At 43.1% G+C, this 18,494-nt stretch overlaps 1 protein-coding gene across 1 annotated transcript in view; it reads left to right on the top strand.

Annotated features, from left to right (window-relative positions):
* The window catches only part of LOC141477321 (endosomal transmembrane epsin interactor 1-like), a 31,853-nt gene extending 19,009 nt beyond the window's left edge, over window positions 1-12,844 (top strand). The window contains exons 7-11 of the mRNA XM_074166437.1: window positions 2,583-2,712; window positions 4,009-4,081; window positions 8,212-8,361; window positions 10,454-10,743; window positions 11,821-12,844. Of these exons, the coding sequence (XP_074022538.1) occupies window positions 2,583-2,712; window positions 4,009-4,081; window positions 8,212-8,361; window positions 10,454-10,743; window positions 11,821-12,027 (850 nt within the window). The 3' untranslated portion in view covers window positions 12,028-12,844. The remainder of the gene's footprint in view (window positions 1-2,582; window positions 2,713-4,008; window positions 4,082-8,211; window positions 8,362-10,453; window positions 10,744-11,820) is intronic.
* The last annotated feature ends 5,650 nt before the right edge of the window (window positions 12,845-18,494 follow it).

The raw sequence follows: 18,494 nt of genomic DNA, 5'->3' as shown, positions 1-18,494 counted from the left end.
CCTCTCCAGCAGTTCCCTGTCCTTCTTGAACTGGGGAGCTCAGAACTGGACACAGTACTCAGATGGGGCCTCACCAGGGAAGAGTAGAGGGGTAGGATGACCTCCCTCAACCTGCTGGTCACACTCTTCCTGATGCACCCCAAGATGCCATTGGCCTTCTTGGCCACAAGAGCACATTGCTGGCTCATGGTCATCCTGTTGTCCACCAGGACTCCCAGGTCTTTTTCCTCAGAGCTGCTCTCCAGCAGGTCAGCCCCCACCCTGTACCAGTGCCTGGGGTTATTCCTCCCCAGGTGTAGCACCCCACACTTGCCCTTGTTGAATTTCAGCAGGTTCCTCTGTCCAACTCTCCAGCCTGTCCAGGTCTCGCTGTATGGTGGCACAGCCTTCTGGTGTGTCAGCCACCCCTCCCGGTTTTGTGTGATCAAAGGCATGTGTTATAAGGCATGTGAATTTAAGGGAAGAGGCGATCCATGTAGAGCAGCAAACTGATCGCCTGTGGTCTAGAAGTGTACCCCAGCCCAGTTTAAAGTACCATTTGAGGACTAGAGGCATTTGCCAAAATGCAAATCTGCTTATCCAGGTTGCATGTTGTCACATTCAGACTGTGTCTCAAATTGGACCCATGTGCTGCTGACAGTTGTTTCTTCACCACTGAAAAAGTTCTTGCTATTGAAACACTGAAGCTTTCGGGAGGCCAAAGCCCTCGTGCTGCTGTTCAGCTGAGGTGTGAGTGGAGAAGGTGGGTGAGAGGTGGCCAAGGACGTGCCTTCCCTCTTCAGTGTCCTGCTTACCAGAAGCAGTACAGAGCCTCCCCATGGTCTGGAGCAGTCTGGTGGCAGTGGGGTTCCCTGAAACAGCTCTTACGCCTGTTTCCTACCTTCCTGTATCATCACTTCCAAAAGCTGCTGGTGTTCTGTGTAGCACAAGAATTCGCCTTGCTTACCTAAAAAGAGAGAATGGAAATTAAGAAATAACTAACAGATTGACGAACGTGCACATCTTGGAAACGACTTTTATATTAAGGGACTTAAGGGTATGCTTTTCTAGTTCCATGTTCTGTAATAAGTCTTAGCACAATGTAATTCTTGGATGCAACATTAATTTTCAAGGTGTGACTGAGCTGAGTAGGACAGGCATGTTTAAAAACAAAACTAAGATTTAAGAAGTTTATAATTTTGTGGCCATCATTGAGTGTAAGCTCAGCACGAACGTCCTGGAAAAATGTGAAGAAGTAACGTCAATAGAGCATCGGTCTCCATCGTACTCCGAAGTTATTCTGAATCTTTTAGGGGCAGATGAAATAGTCTAAAATTAAGAACTATTTTAATGTATTCTATTTTTCCCATTTTTGAAATTAAAACAGCAACGACTAGGTATCAAAATCTGTTCTGTCTTCTCAAATTTCTCCATGCAGTGCCTCCATTACCTTGACAGAAGCCTTTCATAAAGGTGCTCCCCTGTTCTCTTTTTGGAAGTTTTATTCTTTTCCTCTGTAAGCAACCTTCCACAGGTATTTCTATTCACTCTGCCCTTTCCTCTCAGCTTCTAAGAAAATAATTTTCACAATCATCTTTGTTCCCTCCAGCCAGTGTCCAGAGAAGCGCTAAATTCTGTGAGGAAGGACTAGATCTTGTGTAACATTTCTTTGTAGAGAGATCGCATCCACTGGTGATAGCTGCAAGTCTGACGTGGGTCCTGAGAGCAAAACACATGGACTTCTGTGTGTTGCTTGAGGTTCCAGCTCAGTACCAAATCCATGATTTAAAATGTAATAAAAAGCAGAGTAAGATTGAGACGCTTTGGGTCACAAACTTCTCTGAAGGCCTCCTCTGCGCCTCTGCTGTTGACCACCACCCTTTGTTCCAGTGTTAATGGAGCAACAAACATGTTATCAAAATCAGCACTTGCCAAAAAGAGTTTGTACAGGCACTGTTCTGGTTTCTTCCCTGTCAGAGCTACCTCCCAAAAGGAAGATGATACAGCAAAAGGTCTTTGGGACTTCTGCTGTATTTCAGGCTTCATATAGCTCTTTGAAAAATGAGAAGTAAAGTTAACCGTGAGGTGCATTTGCCTTATACAAGCCTTCATGAATTGATCAACTATAATATTCTTAGCCAAGCACCACCATAAAAATAGCCTTTAGTCTGAATTTGCCTTTTTCTGTGCAGCTGTATCTATAAAACATGAGATCAGAAGTATCTTGAATTTCAGCTATAATTAAGAATTTAGTACACAAAAATCAGAGCTAGGCTATCACATTTTATATGACTGCCTGTGTTTGAATCTCTTGAAACAAAACTGAATCTCTGTGAAATAAAACTGAAATGGATTCCTGGGCGCAGCACTGCCCAAAGATGTGTGAAGCTCTGGTGGACACATTGGAGAGGCACCTGCTAAGGAGCAATGTCCTGCCATCTTCTGGGAAAATCTCTTGGAGCTCTCAGCGGGTTGATGAGCTGTGACTGAGATCCCAAAATCTGAGCTGGCATGGCAAAGCCATTGGAGTTTAGTAGCTGATGATGGTTTTCTGCAGCTGGAAAGCCATACTGACAAGAGTTGCTTGGTGTTGCTTGTTGCAGGATGCTTGGCTCGGATGTGATTCCGTTACCCCATATTTATGGAGCGCGAATCAAAGGCGTTGAAGTGTTCTGCCCTCTGGACCCACCTCCTCCTTATGAAGCTGTGTGGAGCCAGAACAGCTCTGAGCAGGTAGGGCCCACTGGAGTTTAAAGTGTAATGTGTTTTTTCTGCTATAAAGGTAAAGTTGCACTGAGGGATGGTAAACACATGTCAGGTATCTTTTCATTTCAGAGTAGCAGGAGAATGTTTCATTACAAATGTGGCTTGCTGTGAATTTCACCGAAGATCTTAATTAGTCACTTACCTTTAGAGTTGAGTTTTCCCCGGTTGGAAAGCTGTGTCCAAGCATGGGAGGAGTAAAATACACTGTGGTTATTCTAGAAGACACCTGTGCTTCCTCCTTTCTTTACTTCCTTACTGCATCTGTACTCCTCCCATGTGGGACTAGGTCAGGGTTTTGCCATGATACCTTTTCAGAAGACAGGTGCATTTTTCCAGAAAATACTCAGGAGGATAAAATTGTCTGACCTGGATGATGAACACTAATTTTAGACAGTTGCTAGTCTTGGTTTTACAGTGGAATTAAACACATATCATGTAGTCACTTGTCCTGGTTTGAGGTAGAACAGAACCAATTTTCTTTTCAGTAATTTTACTTTTCAGCTAAGCCTCTTCAACTGAACTGCACTCTGAAATTAGCAGCATATTTTTCAGACAGTGTTTGCTACTGGAGTGATAAGGTCTGATGTTTATAGTGAACACCAAGGAATGGTATGCAGAGAGGCTCCTGCTTCTTCTTATTGCTGTAACAACCAAGGTCAGCTAATTTTATTATATGCCTGTTGGAGGGTCGGAAGCAGAAGAGCATAGAAGGGTCCCACCTGTGGGGAGGAGCGGCCAGGACAGGTGACCCAGAACCGACCAACAGGGTATTCCATCCCATCTGCCCCACGCTCAGTATAAAAGCTGAGGGGTCAAAGAGTCAGCCTCTGTCTTCAGTGGCTGGCGTGCAAGGAGAATTCTGTTCATCTGCCTTTGACCCATGTGTTCCTGAATCCAGTTCCTGAGTTCAGTTCCCATCTAGGACTTTCCTAGTGCCTGCTGGTGGCATGATCATCATCCTGGGAGCTTGATATTGGTTTTGTATATACTTCCTTATCTTCTTATTGATATTATTATAATTTCTTTTTATTATTGATATTTCATAAAAGTAGTTTAGTTTATTTCCAACCCAAAAGTCTCTCTTATTCTCTCTCCCTTCTCTGGGGAGAGAGGTTAAAGAGGCTGTCATTCATTTTAGTGGCCAGTGCAGCCCAAACCATGCAGTTAAGCAAAAGTGTTCACTTTCTAAGGTGGATGTTGCAGTTCTTGTCTCAGAAAAAAGATGGTGGCTTGTGATTTTTTAACTTTTCTATTTCATTCCAGGAAGATGCACTACAAATAAGTGTTGTGGAAGTCGTTGATTCAGGGGAAGTGAGTGACAGGGAGGCCTCTCAAGGTAAAAAGTACATTTTAAAATTTGTTCTAGAACAGTTCTACCCAACCCAGATGACTTAATGTCAGAGCAGCATTATTATTTCTTTGAAAGATGGCCACCGTATTGCAAGCCAGACATACAGAATCGTGATTGTTTTGGGCAGTAGGAGCAGGGATCAATGTTTAAAAGATATAAAAAGTTGTTTGCTCTTAAGATACAAAAAGAAGATATATTAATCAGCCTGCACCGGAAGAACTACTAAATAGTTTCTGCATACTGGTATGGGACATAGCTAGACTACGCATAGAGGCCACATCAAGCTTTGCTCAGCGTTGTTTTAGAAAACTATGGAAATGATTCCAAGTTGTTTTCAGCCTGATCTTTATTGTGGTGTATGCTTGTGGTTAAACATTATCAGATCCCAGATAAGTCACAGGCAGCTTTTCCAGTACAGCCCTGGTGAAAATCTGTTCTGCTTTTCATTTGAACTTGCCATTATGGGGCAGATTATCTTTTGTGCAACAGATGGCTGTGTGCCTTTCTGTGCAACATTCATACCAGACAGAGAGTAAAGACACTGAGGCAGGGGCTGAGGGGAGAAAGACCCAAATCTATTATTTGACTGTGGATTCTCTTCTGCCAACCTACTTTTCAAGCTATAGGAAAACTTTGGTGTGAAGTTTATCACTTGAAAATGTCCCTACTAAGTGGTGGCAGGAAAAAAGTTATTTACATAAAACCATACTTCAGTCAAATAACAAGTCTTTCACAGTTTCCTTACACTCCCCAGCAGGCTGCCTGAAACCTCTGAAAACAAGCACTTAAATGCTTCTGATATCTCATCACTTATGATAGCCAAAAAGAAATTCAGAAGAGTTGAAGCAAAAAAGTCTAATTCTCAAGGACTTCATATCCCTAGAACTGCTGTTGCTTTCCCTGGGAACTTTGAGCACAAATGAAAATAAGATATCAAACATAAGGCTGTACCATGGTGACTGCTTAAAGTTGTGAGAATGGAAAACAGGAAAAGAATACTATAGAAAATGCAACTGTTGTGAAGGAGAGTCAGGAAAGTTTTGGTGGGTTTTTTTGTTCTTTTTTTTTTTAAAAAAGCCATGATGAGGCATTGTGTGCATGAGGTTTTGTTTGTATTAAAAAACTTCCTTTGCAAACAAGCAGACCTGAGCACATGTGGTCATGTTGTAAATTGTACCCTCCTTTTGAACAGATCATCTTTTTTTTTCTAATTCTCTCTCTTTTTTTTTTTTTTTTTTATTTTATTTAAGAAGGCCTGTAAAGAGACATTTACATCTCAGCCTGGCTGATAAATTCAGATAAAGAAGAAAGTGAGCATCTTAATGAAGGAAATTAACGCTGCTTCTTCTAGATGCCAAGGCTTCCTAGGGGCAATGAATTTAAGAAAAGGAAATATGCTGAGCAGTATCTCTTAATTTACTTACATTTGGGGAGGTGTACTGGGTCTGCCTGGCATGGGGTTGCTTTTCTTCATAGCAGCCCATATGGTGCTGGTTTGGAATTGTCACCAAAACAGTTTTCATAACACACCAATGTTTTGTCTCTTGCTGAGCAGCGCTTGCGCAGCACTGAGTCTTGCTCCATCTCTTACTCTGCCCCTCACAGCGAGAGGGCTGGGAGGGAGAGGACACAGCTGAGACAGCTGACCCCAACTGGCCAAAGGGATGTCCCATGCCATATAATGTCATGCTCAGCAATATAGGCTTGGGGAGAGTTTTCCAGAGCTGCCATTACTCAGGGACTGGGTGGGCATCAGTCAGTTGGTGGTGAGCAATTGCTTTTGCATCACTACTTTTTTTTCTTTGGTTTGTTTTGTTCCCCCTCCCCTCTCTGCATTAAACTGCCTTTATATCAACCCATGAGTCCTCTCACTTTTGCCTTTCCAATTCTCCTCCCCATCCTGCTGTGGGGGAGTGAGTGAGAAGCTGTGTGGGCCTGAGCCTGCTGGGGTTAAACCACAGCAGGAGGGAAATACAAAATGAGGGCGTATGTTGGAATTGTGGTAGAGTAACTGCATGGGCTGTCTCAAGTGATGCAGACTAACAGTCTATAAATAAAAGCTGAAGTTCCAGTTTATGCTGGTACACTGTTGTGCCAGGGCATTTGTGTATGGTGCCATGATTCCCTTGGCATCCTCAGGACTGGTCAACCAAGTGTAGCTCCCCACGGAAGTTAAAGCTACGCACTCATCTCAGGCAGCAGAACACGGGGAGTGCTGGCTGCAGGAGGAGCTGTAAGCTTCTCTGGGCTAGCCAAAATGGTTTCACTGATTTCAAAAGCGCTCCTGTCAAGCAAAATGGGAGTTTCCTTGCCAGCTGTAGTAGGAAGACATGCAGTTCTACTGATGTCTGGGGATGCATGGCAGTGGCTCTATATCACCACATACTAGGTATATGCATTTCCAGTACACAGCAGCTTAAGCCAGTTATCTCTCTGATGTCTGAAATACTAATATTATGAAGAATTATCGTAACATCATAGAATGCTTCGGGTTGGAAGAAACCTTAAAGATCATCAAGTTCCAACCCCCCCCCCATGGGCAGGGACACCTCCCGCTAGAGCAGGTTGCTCAAAGCCCCATCCAGCCTGGTCTTGAACGCTTTTAGTTATGGAGCCTCCACAACTTCCCTGGGCAACTTGTTCCAGTGCCTCACCACCCTCACAGTTAAGAATTTCTTCCTAATATCTAATCTAAATCTCCCCCCTTTCAGTTTAATATCATTATCCCTTGTCCTATTGCTCTACTCCCTAATAAAGAGTCCCTCCCCATGAAATCAGTTAATTCATCTATATAGTAGTTTTAAAAAAAAACATCATCTCCGGAGTACCAGCAGCACTGTACCTCAAGGACTGACTGACACAACTCCACTGACTTTACAAAGTTTATATTGGTGATGGCTTCTTTAGTCCTGCCTGATTCTTGGCCTGTCATGCTTTGTTGCTGTGTCCAACCTCCTGACTTGCCAGGCTGCTATCTCCTGTGTCACTGGTTCTTCTCTTTAGAGATTCTAGGACAAGGGGCAATGGGCACAAGCTGGAACATAGGAGGTTCCACTCAAATATGAGAAAAAACTTCTTCACGGTGAGGGTGACAGAGCCCTGGAACAGGCTGCCCAGGGAGGTTGTGGAGTCACCTTCTTTGGAGATTTTCAAGACCCACCTGGATGCAGTCCTGAGTAACATGCTCTAACATGCTCTAGGCAGTCCTGCTTCAGCAGGGGAGTTGGACTAGATGATCTCTATGGTCCCTTCCAACTCTAAAAATTCAGTGAAATTCAGTGAAATTTGTGTAGGAGATAAGGTGCTGTGCTCAACAAGTACATATCATCCAAGCCTTAATTTTCTCAAATGCTCCAGTCACTGGCATGTTTCTGTTAGAGTAGCAGCACAGACATTTGCCATGCTCTGAGTAAGAGACTGTTTACAATAATTTGGTTTTTTGCTCATGTATAATCAAGAACATTGTTTCCTGTAATCTGTCCAGTGCCATCAGATGGGAGGTACGGAATCAGCCATGGTGAGAAATACATAGCTTCATCCTGTCTTGCTAACTAAAAGAAAGCTGTGGGAATCACAGCATATAATTTCACCCTGAGGAAAAGGAGGAATGTTGATTAATTGGAAAGATGAAACACGTCACAAGAATTCAGTAAAATCTTTATTTTAATAAAGAACCTGATGAAACAAGCTCTTTAATTTTCTTGTAGGGCCTGGTGACTGATTTATGAGCTACCTGACTGCAAACAGTAACTGACCTCTGTGACCATATGCTGTCATATCTTGGTACATCTGCTTATATGCAGAAGGATTTCAGGCTCTATGAGATTTGGTTTTCTCTCCAAGAAAGCTGTCGTTCCCTTCTCTCTGATCAGGTAGTTTGAAGCAAAGTTTGTACTAGGAAAAGCTGAATTTTTATTGTGGTGGGGTTTTTTTGTGTTTTTTTTTTTTTGCTACTCCAGTTGAATAAGGCTGAACAGGTTTCTGCAAATGTTTAAGCAGGCTTTAGACCAACGTTACTGGCGAGTGTGGGCATATGCACATGTATGTGCACCTCTGACTGCTTTCTCTTTATTCTGACTGCTTTTCCTTCACCTTTACTATTCCTAATTATTCAGGTGAAGAAATTCCCGAGTCTTCCAGCAGAGTGAGCCTTTCACCCTCAAATGCAAGCCCGGTGCCTGCAGAAGGAGCTTGCAGGAAAGCCTTCAGTCCTTTGCGGAAACGGTCTAAAAGTGATCCTGCGCTGCACAGCCATTTGCTTCAAGGTGAATTGATTTTTCTTTGTCAGTGCTTATTGAATGAGTCCTTAAAAGAACATTTGTCAGAAGGTTAGTACCTTGAACCTAGTACCTCCAGAAATCAGCCGCTGTCTCCCAACGAGTACCCACATTAGAGCAAACGGTTCATGCTTTGCCAAATCTTCTCCCAATACTTTAGTCTTGCTGCTCTTCAGCCTTTCCTGTCTTGGAAAAGAGTCCGTGTCAGGCATTGCTGGTTTCAGGAGGAGGGAGAGATGGTGGAAGATGAGGAGGAGGGACCACATAAGATTTCTTCATGTATTCGTACACTGGCATCTAAAAGCTTGCAAGGGCAGTTGTTAGTGTGAGCAATTTAAAGCAAAATTAGCTTGGGTATTTGGTATTAGCCTATAAATTTACACCCCTATTCTTCCTCCTTATAGCATCAAAAAACCCAAAAACTCAACACAAAAAAAACCCAGAGTGGAGAGCTGATGAAGTCTGTTGAGCTACTTTGATGTCAGTGATCTAATTCAGTTGCTGTGGAAAAAGTGCTAGTGTGGCTGCAGAGTCCTTGATTCCGCTGACAGTCTTAAAAATCCACTAGTTGAGAGTCTTGCCTTTTTTATTGGAAGATATTGTATATAGTAGCTGCTGGTACATACAGGCACTCACAAAATGTACGTGGGGAGGAAGCATGTTAGTAACAACCACTTATTTTGAATAAAGGGAGCCTGCCAGTCTGGATTACACTTACTATTTTGTGGAATGTTTTTTATGTCTCTGCTACATCATGTGTTTTCTCTTTTCCTCCTATCAACTTCCACCACTGCACCCCAGAGAATCTGCTGCTGAAGCAATAGTTACATGACACAGAGCCTACTCATAGCTGTGAAAGTGGAGCAGAGCGCTTCTGCTGTAGACTCCATCAGTCAGAAGCATTTGTGTGCTCTAGGCTGGATGTAACTGAGGTTAGGTCTGTTCAGAACTACACCTGAGACTTAAACACATGAGAGTGCTGCAGAAAGGGAACTCAGCTGCAACAGAACAAGAGAAGTTGCTTCAAGTTGGAGAGGGACTCTTGATCAGGGAGTATAGTGATAGGACAAGGGGTAGTGGTTTTAAATTGAAAGAGAGGAGGTTTAGATTAGATATTAGGAAGAAATTCTTAACTGTGAGGGTGGTGAGGCACTGGAGCAGGTTGCCCAGGGAAGTTGTGGATGCCCCATCCCTGGAAGTGTTCAAGGCCAGGTTGGATGGGGCTTTGAGCAACCTGCTCTAGTGGGAGGTGTCCCTGCCCATGGCAGGGGGGTTGGAACGAGATGAGCTGTAAGGTCCCTTCCAACTCTGACCATTCTATGATTCTAAGTTGGTTAGTGCTCCTCTTGCTGGAAAGTTTTGGCCCTCCTCCTGGTACTGTGTTTGGCATAAAGCCAACATTAAAGTGCTTCTTGAACAACCTGTAGGTGCTCTTATTTATTTATTTTTTTTTTAGCAGGGCCAAAAAGTGATGATTGTTATTTAGGCCAAAGGCAGTGGAATTGATTCCCTGCTGCCCCTTGTTTAGTCCTTACAAGGTAATTTTGAATGGTTTGTTGGTTTGGTTGGTTGGGGTTCTTTCCATTAAATTTCCAGTGTGTATTATTACTAGCTTCCTACTTGACAAGCAATTATTTTCTGATATTTTGTGACTAGCTGAAGGTTACAAAAAGTTTAGGAAAGCTCATAAAAGCCTTCAAGCTTTGCTTAACCAGCCTTGTACAACTGTCTGGTAACATTAACACGCAGTGCTTGTTTCAGGTCTATTCAGAACAGAAGCAAAAGAGAAAGGAACCAACATACACTAAATGGCAGACAACCTTCCCAGAAATGTCCCACCAGACCCTTTGACATGTGATATGCGCTCAACCATAGCTGTGTACTACTTTGTTTTACAGGCATTTCCTCTAGCATAAATCGAATACAGAGTAATCCTTGTGTGCCACCCTGACCATACCAGGCTGTTAGGTTTTACACAGTTAAATTCTGCACTGCATCAGGATTGAAATCTCGGGGGACACTTGTCGAACAGTCCTGTGAACCAAGTGGATTGTTTGCTTTGCTTGATCTTTGTCTTCAGGGGCAGTGCTCAGCTGTGAAGCTGCAACGCAGACTGACGCAAACCCTCAACTCTGCGCTGTCACCTTGCGGAAGAGTGTGAGAGCAAGAGCTTTGAGGGGAAGACCCCAGTCTTTGATAGACTACAAGTCTTACACGGACACCAAACGGCTTGTGGCGTGGATCCTGGAGCAGTCCTCCTGCAGCATGAGCCCTGACGTACACGAATTGGTGGAAAACATCAAGTCTGTTTTAAAATCGGATGAGAAACATATGGCAGAAGCTATCACTAGTGCCACCTTCCTTGAGCAGGTAGTTTTATTGCTTGTATTTATTGGGTGATGTGGAAACCCAGGCTGGCCTTGTGGGAGTATAGGTTTGTATTTGCCACTCTGCTCTGTGTATCAAAGTTTCTGAACCCAAATAGCTTCTTTTGGTATGTCGGTTTTATTTAGAGAGCGTGCGAGAGGCTGCGTAGCTGTGATGTCTCTTGCTCTATCAACCACACATCCAGGAAGGTTTTCAGAGGACTGAATATATGTGTCTTTAAAAGCTGAAGGAGATGGTCTTCTGCGGTAGAATTATGAACTGTAAATAACATGACAGTGTTTTATACTGAGCATGGCAGGGAGAGGGAAGAGATTTATAAAGCATTTGCATATAAAGTGGAAGGAATGAAGGCTGTCAAGAAGAAACTTTTTGTAATTGGCTCCCATGATAAAAATAAGACCTAGTACTAAAGGGGAAAAAAAAAGCAGAAAGTAGAAAATACGTGCTTACGTTAATGGAATGAATATTCAGAAGTTTCAGACAATATAGACTTCATCGAACAAATGTTTTGGTAGCTTACAGACCATTTGGATAGATGAGTTGATTCATGCATGGTACAGGTGATTTGCTGTGACTACTAGTTTTGGTTTGAGTTCTCACACAAAACACATCAAAGATTTTAATTAGGCTCTGCACATAAAGTGAGATTTCCCACTGCAGCCTACCGGCAACAAAAGCCTCAACAAATCTGACAGAAAGAGCTGAAAAAAAAATTTCCATATGATAATTTAATTTTTCATGCTGGCCTGAAGCTTATTACAGTCTAGTGGCTTCTGCAGGAAGCAACATTTAGATTCCTGTTAAGCCATACGCGACAGGCCATGGTGTGGGGTGAGCTAATTCTTGTGCAGCTTACAAAAAAACCACCAAAAAATACCCAACACTCACTCGTTTTCCCAATTGAGATTGCTTTTCCTCTGCCTCCTTGACAAATAGCAATTTTAGTCTCAGCACTACAACTAGCTTCTTCCTAGTTGGGTAAGAAACTATTTTAATGGAACAAGAGCCTGAAAAAAAAATCTGATTTGCTTTTTTTTTTTTTTCCCCCCCCTTTTAAAGGTGATGACACCCGCCCAGCAAGCCACATCATCGAGTGCCCATGTGTTACCTTTCAGACGGCGTCCTGGATTGCTGCACCGGGAGAGCTGTGGTGACCTGAGTACTTTCACCACAGATGAGGATGAGCTACCAGAAAGGAGGATCCGGAGAGCAGAGCATGAACGGCCCCACAGTCTTATTGGTGTTGTCAGGGAAACTGTACTTTGAGCTGGTTTCTGCCTTTCTTTGAGCTGTTTTCTGTTTGTTCCTCAGTGGAGCACTTCTGTCAGGCATACGTGCTGCAGAGGAAAATTATCTCTGACCTGGGGTTGGAAGAGTGTGCCGATAATCCTTTTTTTTTTTTTGTACCCTCACGCTCAGACTCCGAAGGGGAAGCTTGTTCCAAAAGCCTATTAAGTGGCTTGGAAGCTGGCCTTTATTGGGCTGCTCAGGTGCGACTAGTCTGTTTGTGGTGTGGTACTGTCCAGTTGTGTCTCCCTAGTCCATCACCACTTAGGATGGATTTGTTTTTTTTTCACTCAACTCACAAGCGAGAGGGCAGAATGGCTCTATGCCTTGATTTACCAGGGTGAGGCAAGGACAGTTCTTGCATGTGTGCACTTTGTATCTCACTGGAGAACAGGGCCAGTGTCAATGCCTGTGTTCATCTGGTGTGTGTTACTGTAGCTCCACTGATATTTTTTTTTTCTTTTTTTTTTTGTGTTTTTTTGCTGGCACATAACAAGCACATTGTGATGTGCCAGCTGACATCCATGCTGGAAGCATGTAAGCAGCCAGCTCAAATTCTCTTCAGATGTGGAGGTGACTACTTAACACTGTTTGTGGCTAGGATGGCTAAGTATTCCTGCTGCTATTTTAATGATAAAGCTTCATTTAAAAATTATTAAATGGCTTTCCCACTGAAAAACCAAAAAGCTTTAAAGGGACTTTTAATTAAGCTTGTTCAGAAGTTGAAACTGTGCGGCGTGGTTTGACTCACTAAAGATGATAACTTGAATAATAAAAATGCTTATCTTTGCACTGGACTTGCTGCTTTATTTTTCCTGTCAATAGAGGAAATACGTTAGGGGTATTGAGTTTGCTGGAGCACTGGCCTATTGGTACATTTTGCTTCCAGAAGTAAGAACATAGCAAGTAAAAATTGAGGTGGTTTGTCTTGGAGAAGAAGGGAAACACCACAAGAACACATTGCTTTTTAAGTCCGCTCTGTTACATGTTTTGCAACCACATTTAAAACTCATCATCATAAGTGGGAATTCTTTTAGATCTTCAGTATTAGCTTCCTTTTCCCAGTTGTTCATTGTGGAAGAGGAAAACCACGCACACCCCATCAGTGCAAACTGTGCTCACAGTAGCTGTTGACAGCTCTTACTTTGCTGTCACATTCTGTGTATAAACTCCCTGCAACCCCACGGGGAGAAAAGTCTGCAAAGGTCCCCAGGCTCGAAGTCTGGATGCAACATAAGCTTGTGGTTCAGAAGACTTGATCACAGTTCAGTTAATTGCTCATTATCCCAGCGTAATGGGACTAACCTGAACTAAAGTTACCAGACATCGGGCAGCGCTTCAAAAGGCAGGTACGTGTTTCAGGTAACAGGAAAGAGAAAATCTGATTTCACTAAATTACCTGCTTTCCAAAGCTCTTAATTTCTAATTGACCAAGTAATTACTCCAGGACAAGTGCCACAATTATTTATAAAACCTATCAGTCAAGTTATTACCCAGGTAAGGTGTTTCCTTCGTTACCTGCACAAACCATGACCTGTTTTTTAGCCGGTCGTGCTTTAACAGAGACTAAGAGAAATAATGGGGCAACAGAAGCTGTTCCACCAGAGGGAAAGATTTAAAAAAAAAAAAATAAAAAATAAAGTACTCGGAGCTATCAACTTTTCTGACCGATGATACTCACCTTTTGATTATCACAGGCTTCTCTAGAAGGCCTGTTCCCTGTTGCAGCGGAGCGTTTCAGAGAGCTGACAGCCAAGTCTGTGGCCAGGGCGCACTACAGGTAGCCAGCCTCACTTCATGTGGAGAATGCGTATGAAGCTGAGGCACTTGCATCTCCAGGTACCTCATGTAACACACCTGCAACTTCTGTAGCTGAACCGGTGTGTAGATAATACTGGAATTCCTGTATTTCTTGGAGATGAGCCTGAACACTGAGCAGGCTGGTGGCTGTAGCCAGGCTGTGCTCTGTTCTGCACCGGTGACTGGACAACCCGACTGGCTAGGGGCTGGCCCCGCAGGCCCTCGCTGACTGCAAGGATTATCTATCTACCCTCCAGAACACTGCTTTGTCCACTGGTGCCCAGCCCCGTCAGCCACAGTGGCAGCCAATACCACGCCTTGAGTGCCACGGATTTACAGCCCCTCGCCAGCGGTGGATCACCCATCCAGAAAAGAAGAAATAACGTTCTAGATAGGAAGCAATTAAACTGCAAAATACTGCTCTCGCAAACTGAGTAGTTTTCTAAGATAAATTAAATTAAATTAAATTAAAAGTTAAATTCCTCTACAAGCATTGGAACAAAAACATTGCAAGTTTAAAAAAAAAAAAAAAGTTACCCATACATCCAAACAGTGTAGCAAGTTATAATTTAATTATCTTTCAGCAGGACAGACACAGTAGAATCATAGAAGGGTTAGAGTTGGAAGGGACCTTACAGCTCATCTAGTTCCAACCCCCCTGCCACGGGCAGGGACACCTCCCACTGGACCAGGTTGCTCAAAGCCCCATCCAGCCTGGCCTTGAGCACTTCCAGGGATGGGGCATCCACAGCTTCCCCGGGGAAACTTCTCCAGTGTCTCACCACCCTCACAGAAAATAATTTCTTTCTAATATCTAATCTAAATCTACTGGCAGTAACATAGCCAGTTTCTTTTTCTTCATCATAACTTGAATCTCAGCCAGACATAATGTAAAGGACACTTACTACACTTAATGCTACTTAAACAAGTTTAAAACATGCAAAGATTTCAAGAGCTACAAGGTGTCTAGCAGCTAACCTTAATCACCACAGCTCCAGCGAGACTGCAGCCCCTAGCAGCAGAATAATTTTCATTTCCTAAAGTGTTTTTTATCCCATAAGGAAAAGTTTAGGCAAATCTCTTTTCATCAGAACCGGTCTCCCACCAGCGGCTCTTTTTTTTTTTTTAAAAAAAACCCAACCTACCAGCTTTATAAGCTATCATACATTCGAAAGACAAATTTCTCATGCCCCTTCCACTTGCAAAATACAGTCTCGCTTCTTGCCCGGGCAGTCTTCAGCACCAATGAAAAGGTCTCCATCAACAGCAGTCTCTCAAATAATGATGCCTTCGCCACTCCTCCTGCAACTCTCACCCCACGGTGAGAGCCCCCAGTTAGAGCAATGGGAATGTATTAGTGGATGAGATGCTGCCCTCTTAGTCCCAGACCTTCTCATTCTAAAACTGGGGGCGGGAGCACAAAACTGAGTACAATCTGTCATACTGTCTCTCTCCCCAGTGCTGCCAGGGTATATCTCCTGAACTTCCATGGCCTCGCGTGAAGATGTCGTTCTGGAGAAGGTACAGCATGTGCAACTGCTCACTCAGTGGGAAAATCCACCGAAGCCGTGGAAGATGCTCCATGGGATGGAAGAGGGAGGAAGGGCAGAGTACATGCAGGCTGCGACTGGGTAAAGATGGTAGGAAGAAGCATCAGTGGGTAAGTGGATGCTTCTCTGAAGGCTAAGCATGAAATACGGACTTAGAGTGGAAAATTGTACCTGGTTTCACTTTACTTCTCTGAAAGTCATTCTTATGTCCTCTCCCTACCCCTACACACACGTGCACACAGACTATCAGAAATGACAGGGTGGCACAAGCCAGTTGCTTAGATTCCGGGAGACATTTTTCCGCCATCTTGATTCGCTCATTGGTAAAATCATCCAGTGGGGAAAAATTCTGCATGAAATTGCTGCCCTGAAAGTATGAGAATTAGCATAAATTATAGATACGTTGCCTGGCGGAGATGGAATACAAATCGCTTAAAATAGACACTAGGTTTCAAGGGAGGGGAGAATTCCAGGAGAGCAGTCATGGCAGGCAGTCAGTGGCAGAGAAAATGAGGGTATCTAAAACCATGGTACTGGAGAAGAAAAAAAGTGTCCCTTCTAAAGTGTTTTACAGAAACAGAAATAGTTAGGATTGACATTTACAGCAATAACCAACCTCTTTAAGAATGAACAACTGCTCCCTTCCTGTATGTGCTGCAGTTAGTTACTTTGCACTGGGTCTGAGAAGCATCCCTCTTAATTAGCATGCTGTTAAAATTCTTTGGTTTCCCAAGAATTGCTGCTGCCCTCCCTCGGAAAAGTCAGCATGCAGATTCATGGATAATGTCCTTATACATAATTCTGTTTGCTAAATGTATACATACACCTCATTCCTGTACACCAAGCTGATCAATATCTAACGGTTTCTCTAATGAGCTATGACTATTACACACACCTTACGACCATAGTCACACTTCATTGCAGAGGCCAGTGAAATCCCTGTGCAGTGGTTGTCACCTTGCTGAGAAGCCAGGAAGAAAATCTACCAGGATGCACATTCACAGTCTGGGCACTTTATGCCTTTTATACCTTATTTGAGGTTACAGACCAGAAACATTTTCTTGGCTCTGAAGTATGGCAACCTCTGCAGTTATGGGGCATGATTATACACCATTCTTGCGGAAGCAGCTGTCAAAAGCAGTATCAAAGAACCTTGCAAATTATGAGTACTATGCTTTAAATTAAAAGCTCCAGTCGTAAAATGCAGACTTTCAGATACAAAGCCAGCTTTCAGTAAAAGCTGGTGTCCAGAGTTCTAACACTATCCTTTACAAAAGAAGGTTGTTAATTTGCAAACTATAATTAAAATACCAACTGTTTGAAAGAAGTTCTTTTTTGGCTCAGTGACCTTCTCACTTAACAGTAGGACATTATTCCTGCCTTACTGACAGTACCAAAACCAGAACTCCAAGGCATATGTGTTTTGCACCAGGAAGTGCTAAATTGTTATCATCCCCATAAGAAAGGCACTCAGACTCTGTAAAGTCACATTTAAAATGCTACTTATTAGAGCTAATGATATAAAGAAAGAGGATAGTATAGGTAATTTTATATCCCTTCAGATGCTGGTAACCCCACGTTGTGTAGCATCAAACAGGCCTACGACCAGGGTGCAAGAAGTTGTGCAGATCCCATCCATGGAAGGGTCAGCCCATTTCGGTTCATTTGAGCTATTAGAAGATTTTCTTAGAATAAAACAACTCCGTTCATCACTTCTACTGTCTAACACAAAGGATGCTCACATAAGAACTTCTTGCTGCTCTTCCAGGTAAAGGCAAGGACACACACCAGTACCAAGCAGGGGCTGCCAGCAGGCTCCTCCCTTATAATCAACCAGCAACATTTATGCTGTGTCCGAAGGACATCCCTGAAGGCCAGGCTGTACAAGCAGCACAGAGCAGGACAGCGCAGACCCGGGTCTGCTCAGGTTAACCAAGACGTGGATCACCCACTCCTCAAGGCACAACGTTCCTCAGGGCAGGATTGCTACTAGATGCTCCTGCACTGAACTTTCATTTATATCACAATTCCGGTCCTGTTCTCAGACACTGTCCGTCCCCACAGGGTGTCAGCACAACTTCCTCAGCCTGCAAGGCCCCTCAGGGTGCTGGAGCTGGGGTCTGCTCGTCCTCCCAGTGTGCATCCAAACCATTAAAACACCAGAAGTGAGGGCAAGGAAAATGTCCTCTGTGGAGACAGCAAATCTGTGACAGTTACATCTGTACTGCTAAAGGAAAAGCCAGGCTTAGGTTTATCCACTGAAATGCAAAAAAGTCGGTAATATAGAAATCAGAATGTAAAGCTTTAAAAAGAAATAATAAACAGGATGGAAGGTGGCACACCGGGAAGCACAGAAAGCAACCTCAGCCTGTCTGTTGCACCATTTACAACAAAGACTTCACAATTTCTCCAATCTATCATTTAAGCAAATAAGGTGAAAAGTTAAGAAATACTTCATTCTCCCACGTTGGCAATATTTGTATTTCATGTTATGAACAGCCATCCAGTGGCTGAAGGCCCATTTTTAGTTTTCTTCTGAATCAGCTGTGGCCTGTCTCAGTTTCTGTAGTTTCAAAGTACTCACGGCAACCTACGAAGCACAGAAAATCCTAGGAAGCCTGACCTGAAGAAATGCTCCTTTGTTGGCTCTCGCTGGTTGACTTTCAAATACCATCATATTTTTCATAGTCAAACTCTCATATTATACAAATATTTTTTAACCTTAGCACAGGCAGTTCCAGGATTTATTCTAAGGACAGACATATTACAATTCTACTTTTTATTTATTCAAATGATAGGAAGTCTTTAAGAGTAAACCATGCTGATGACCTTTGAAGAAAAATAGTGGTTTCAGAAATTAGAGTAAGTGTAAAGAATTTTTAGCAAGGCCTCACTTACGAAAAAAGCATTTTTTCTGCCAAGCATCTGACAATGAAATATTTCTGTCACATAAAAGGCATCTTGAAACAACATATTTTTGGAAGATGCAAACATGGTGACATTTCATACGGTAAAAACTGGCGTGCAACCTTAGATGAGGAATCAGCTTAATTTAGGAGCACTCGTGCCATCTATTACCTGAAAATAATGCTGTTT

This window comes from Numenius arquata, chromosome Z (genome assembly GCF_964106895.1).
Source record: "Numenius arquata chromosome Z, bNumArq3.hap1.1, whole genome shotgun sequence".
In the NCBI taxonomy this organism is placed as follows: Eukaryota; Metazoa; Chordata; class Aves; order Charadriiformes; family Scolopacidae; genus Numenius; species Numenius arquata.
The sequence above is the reverse complement of the archived record's forward strand: the minus strand, read 5'-3'. Positions and strand labels throughout refer to the sequence as shown.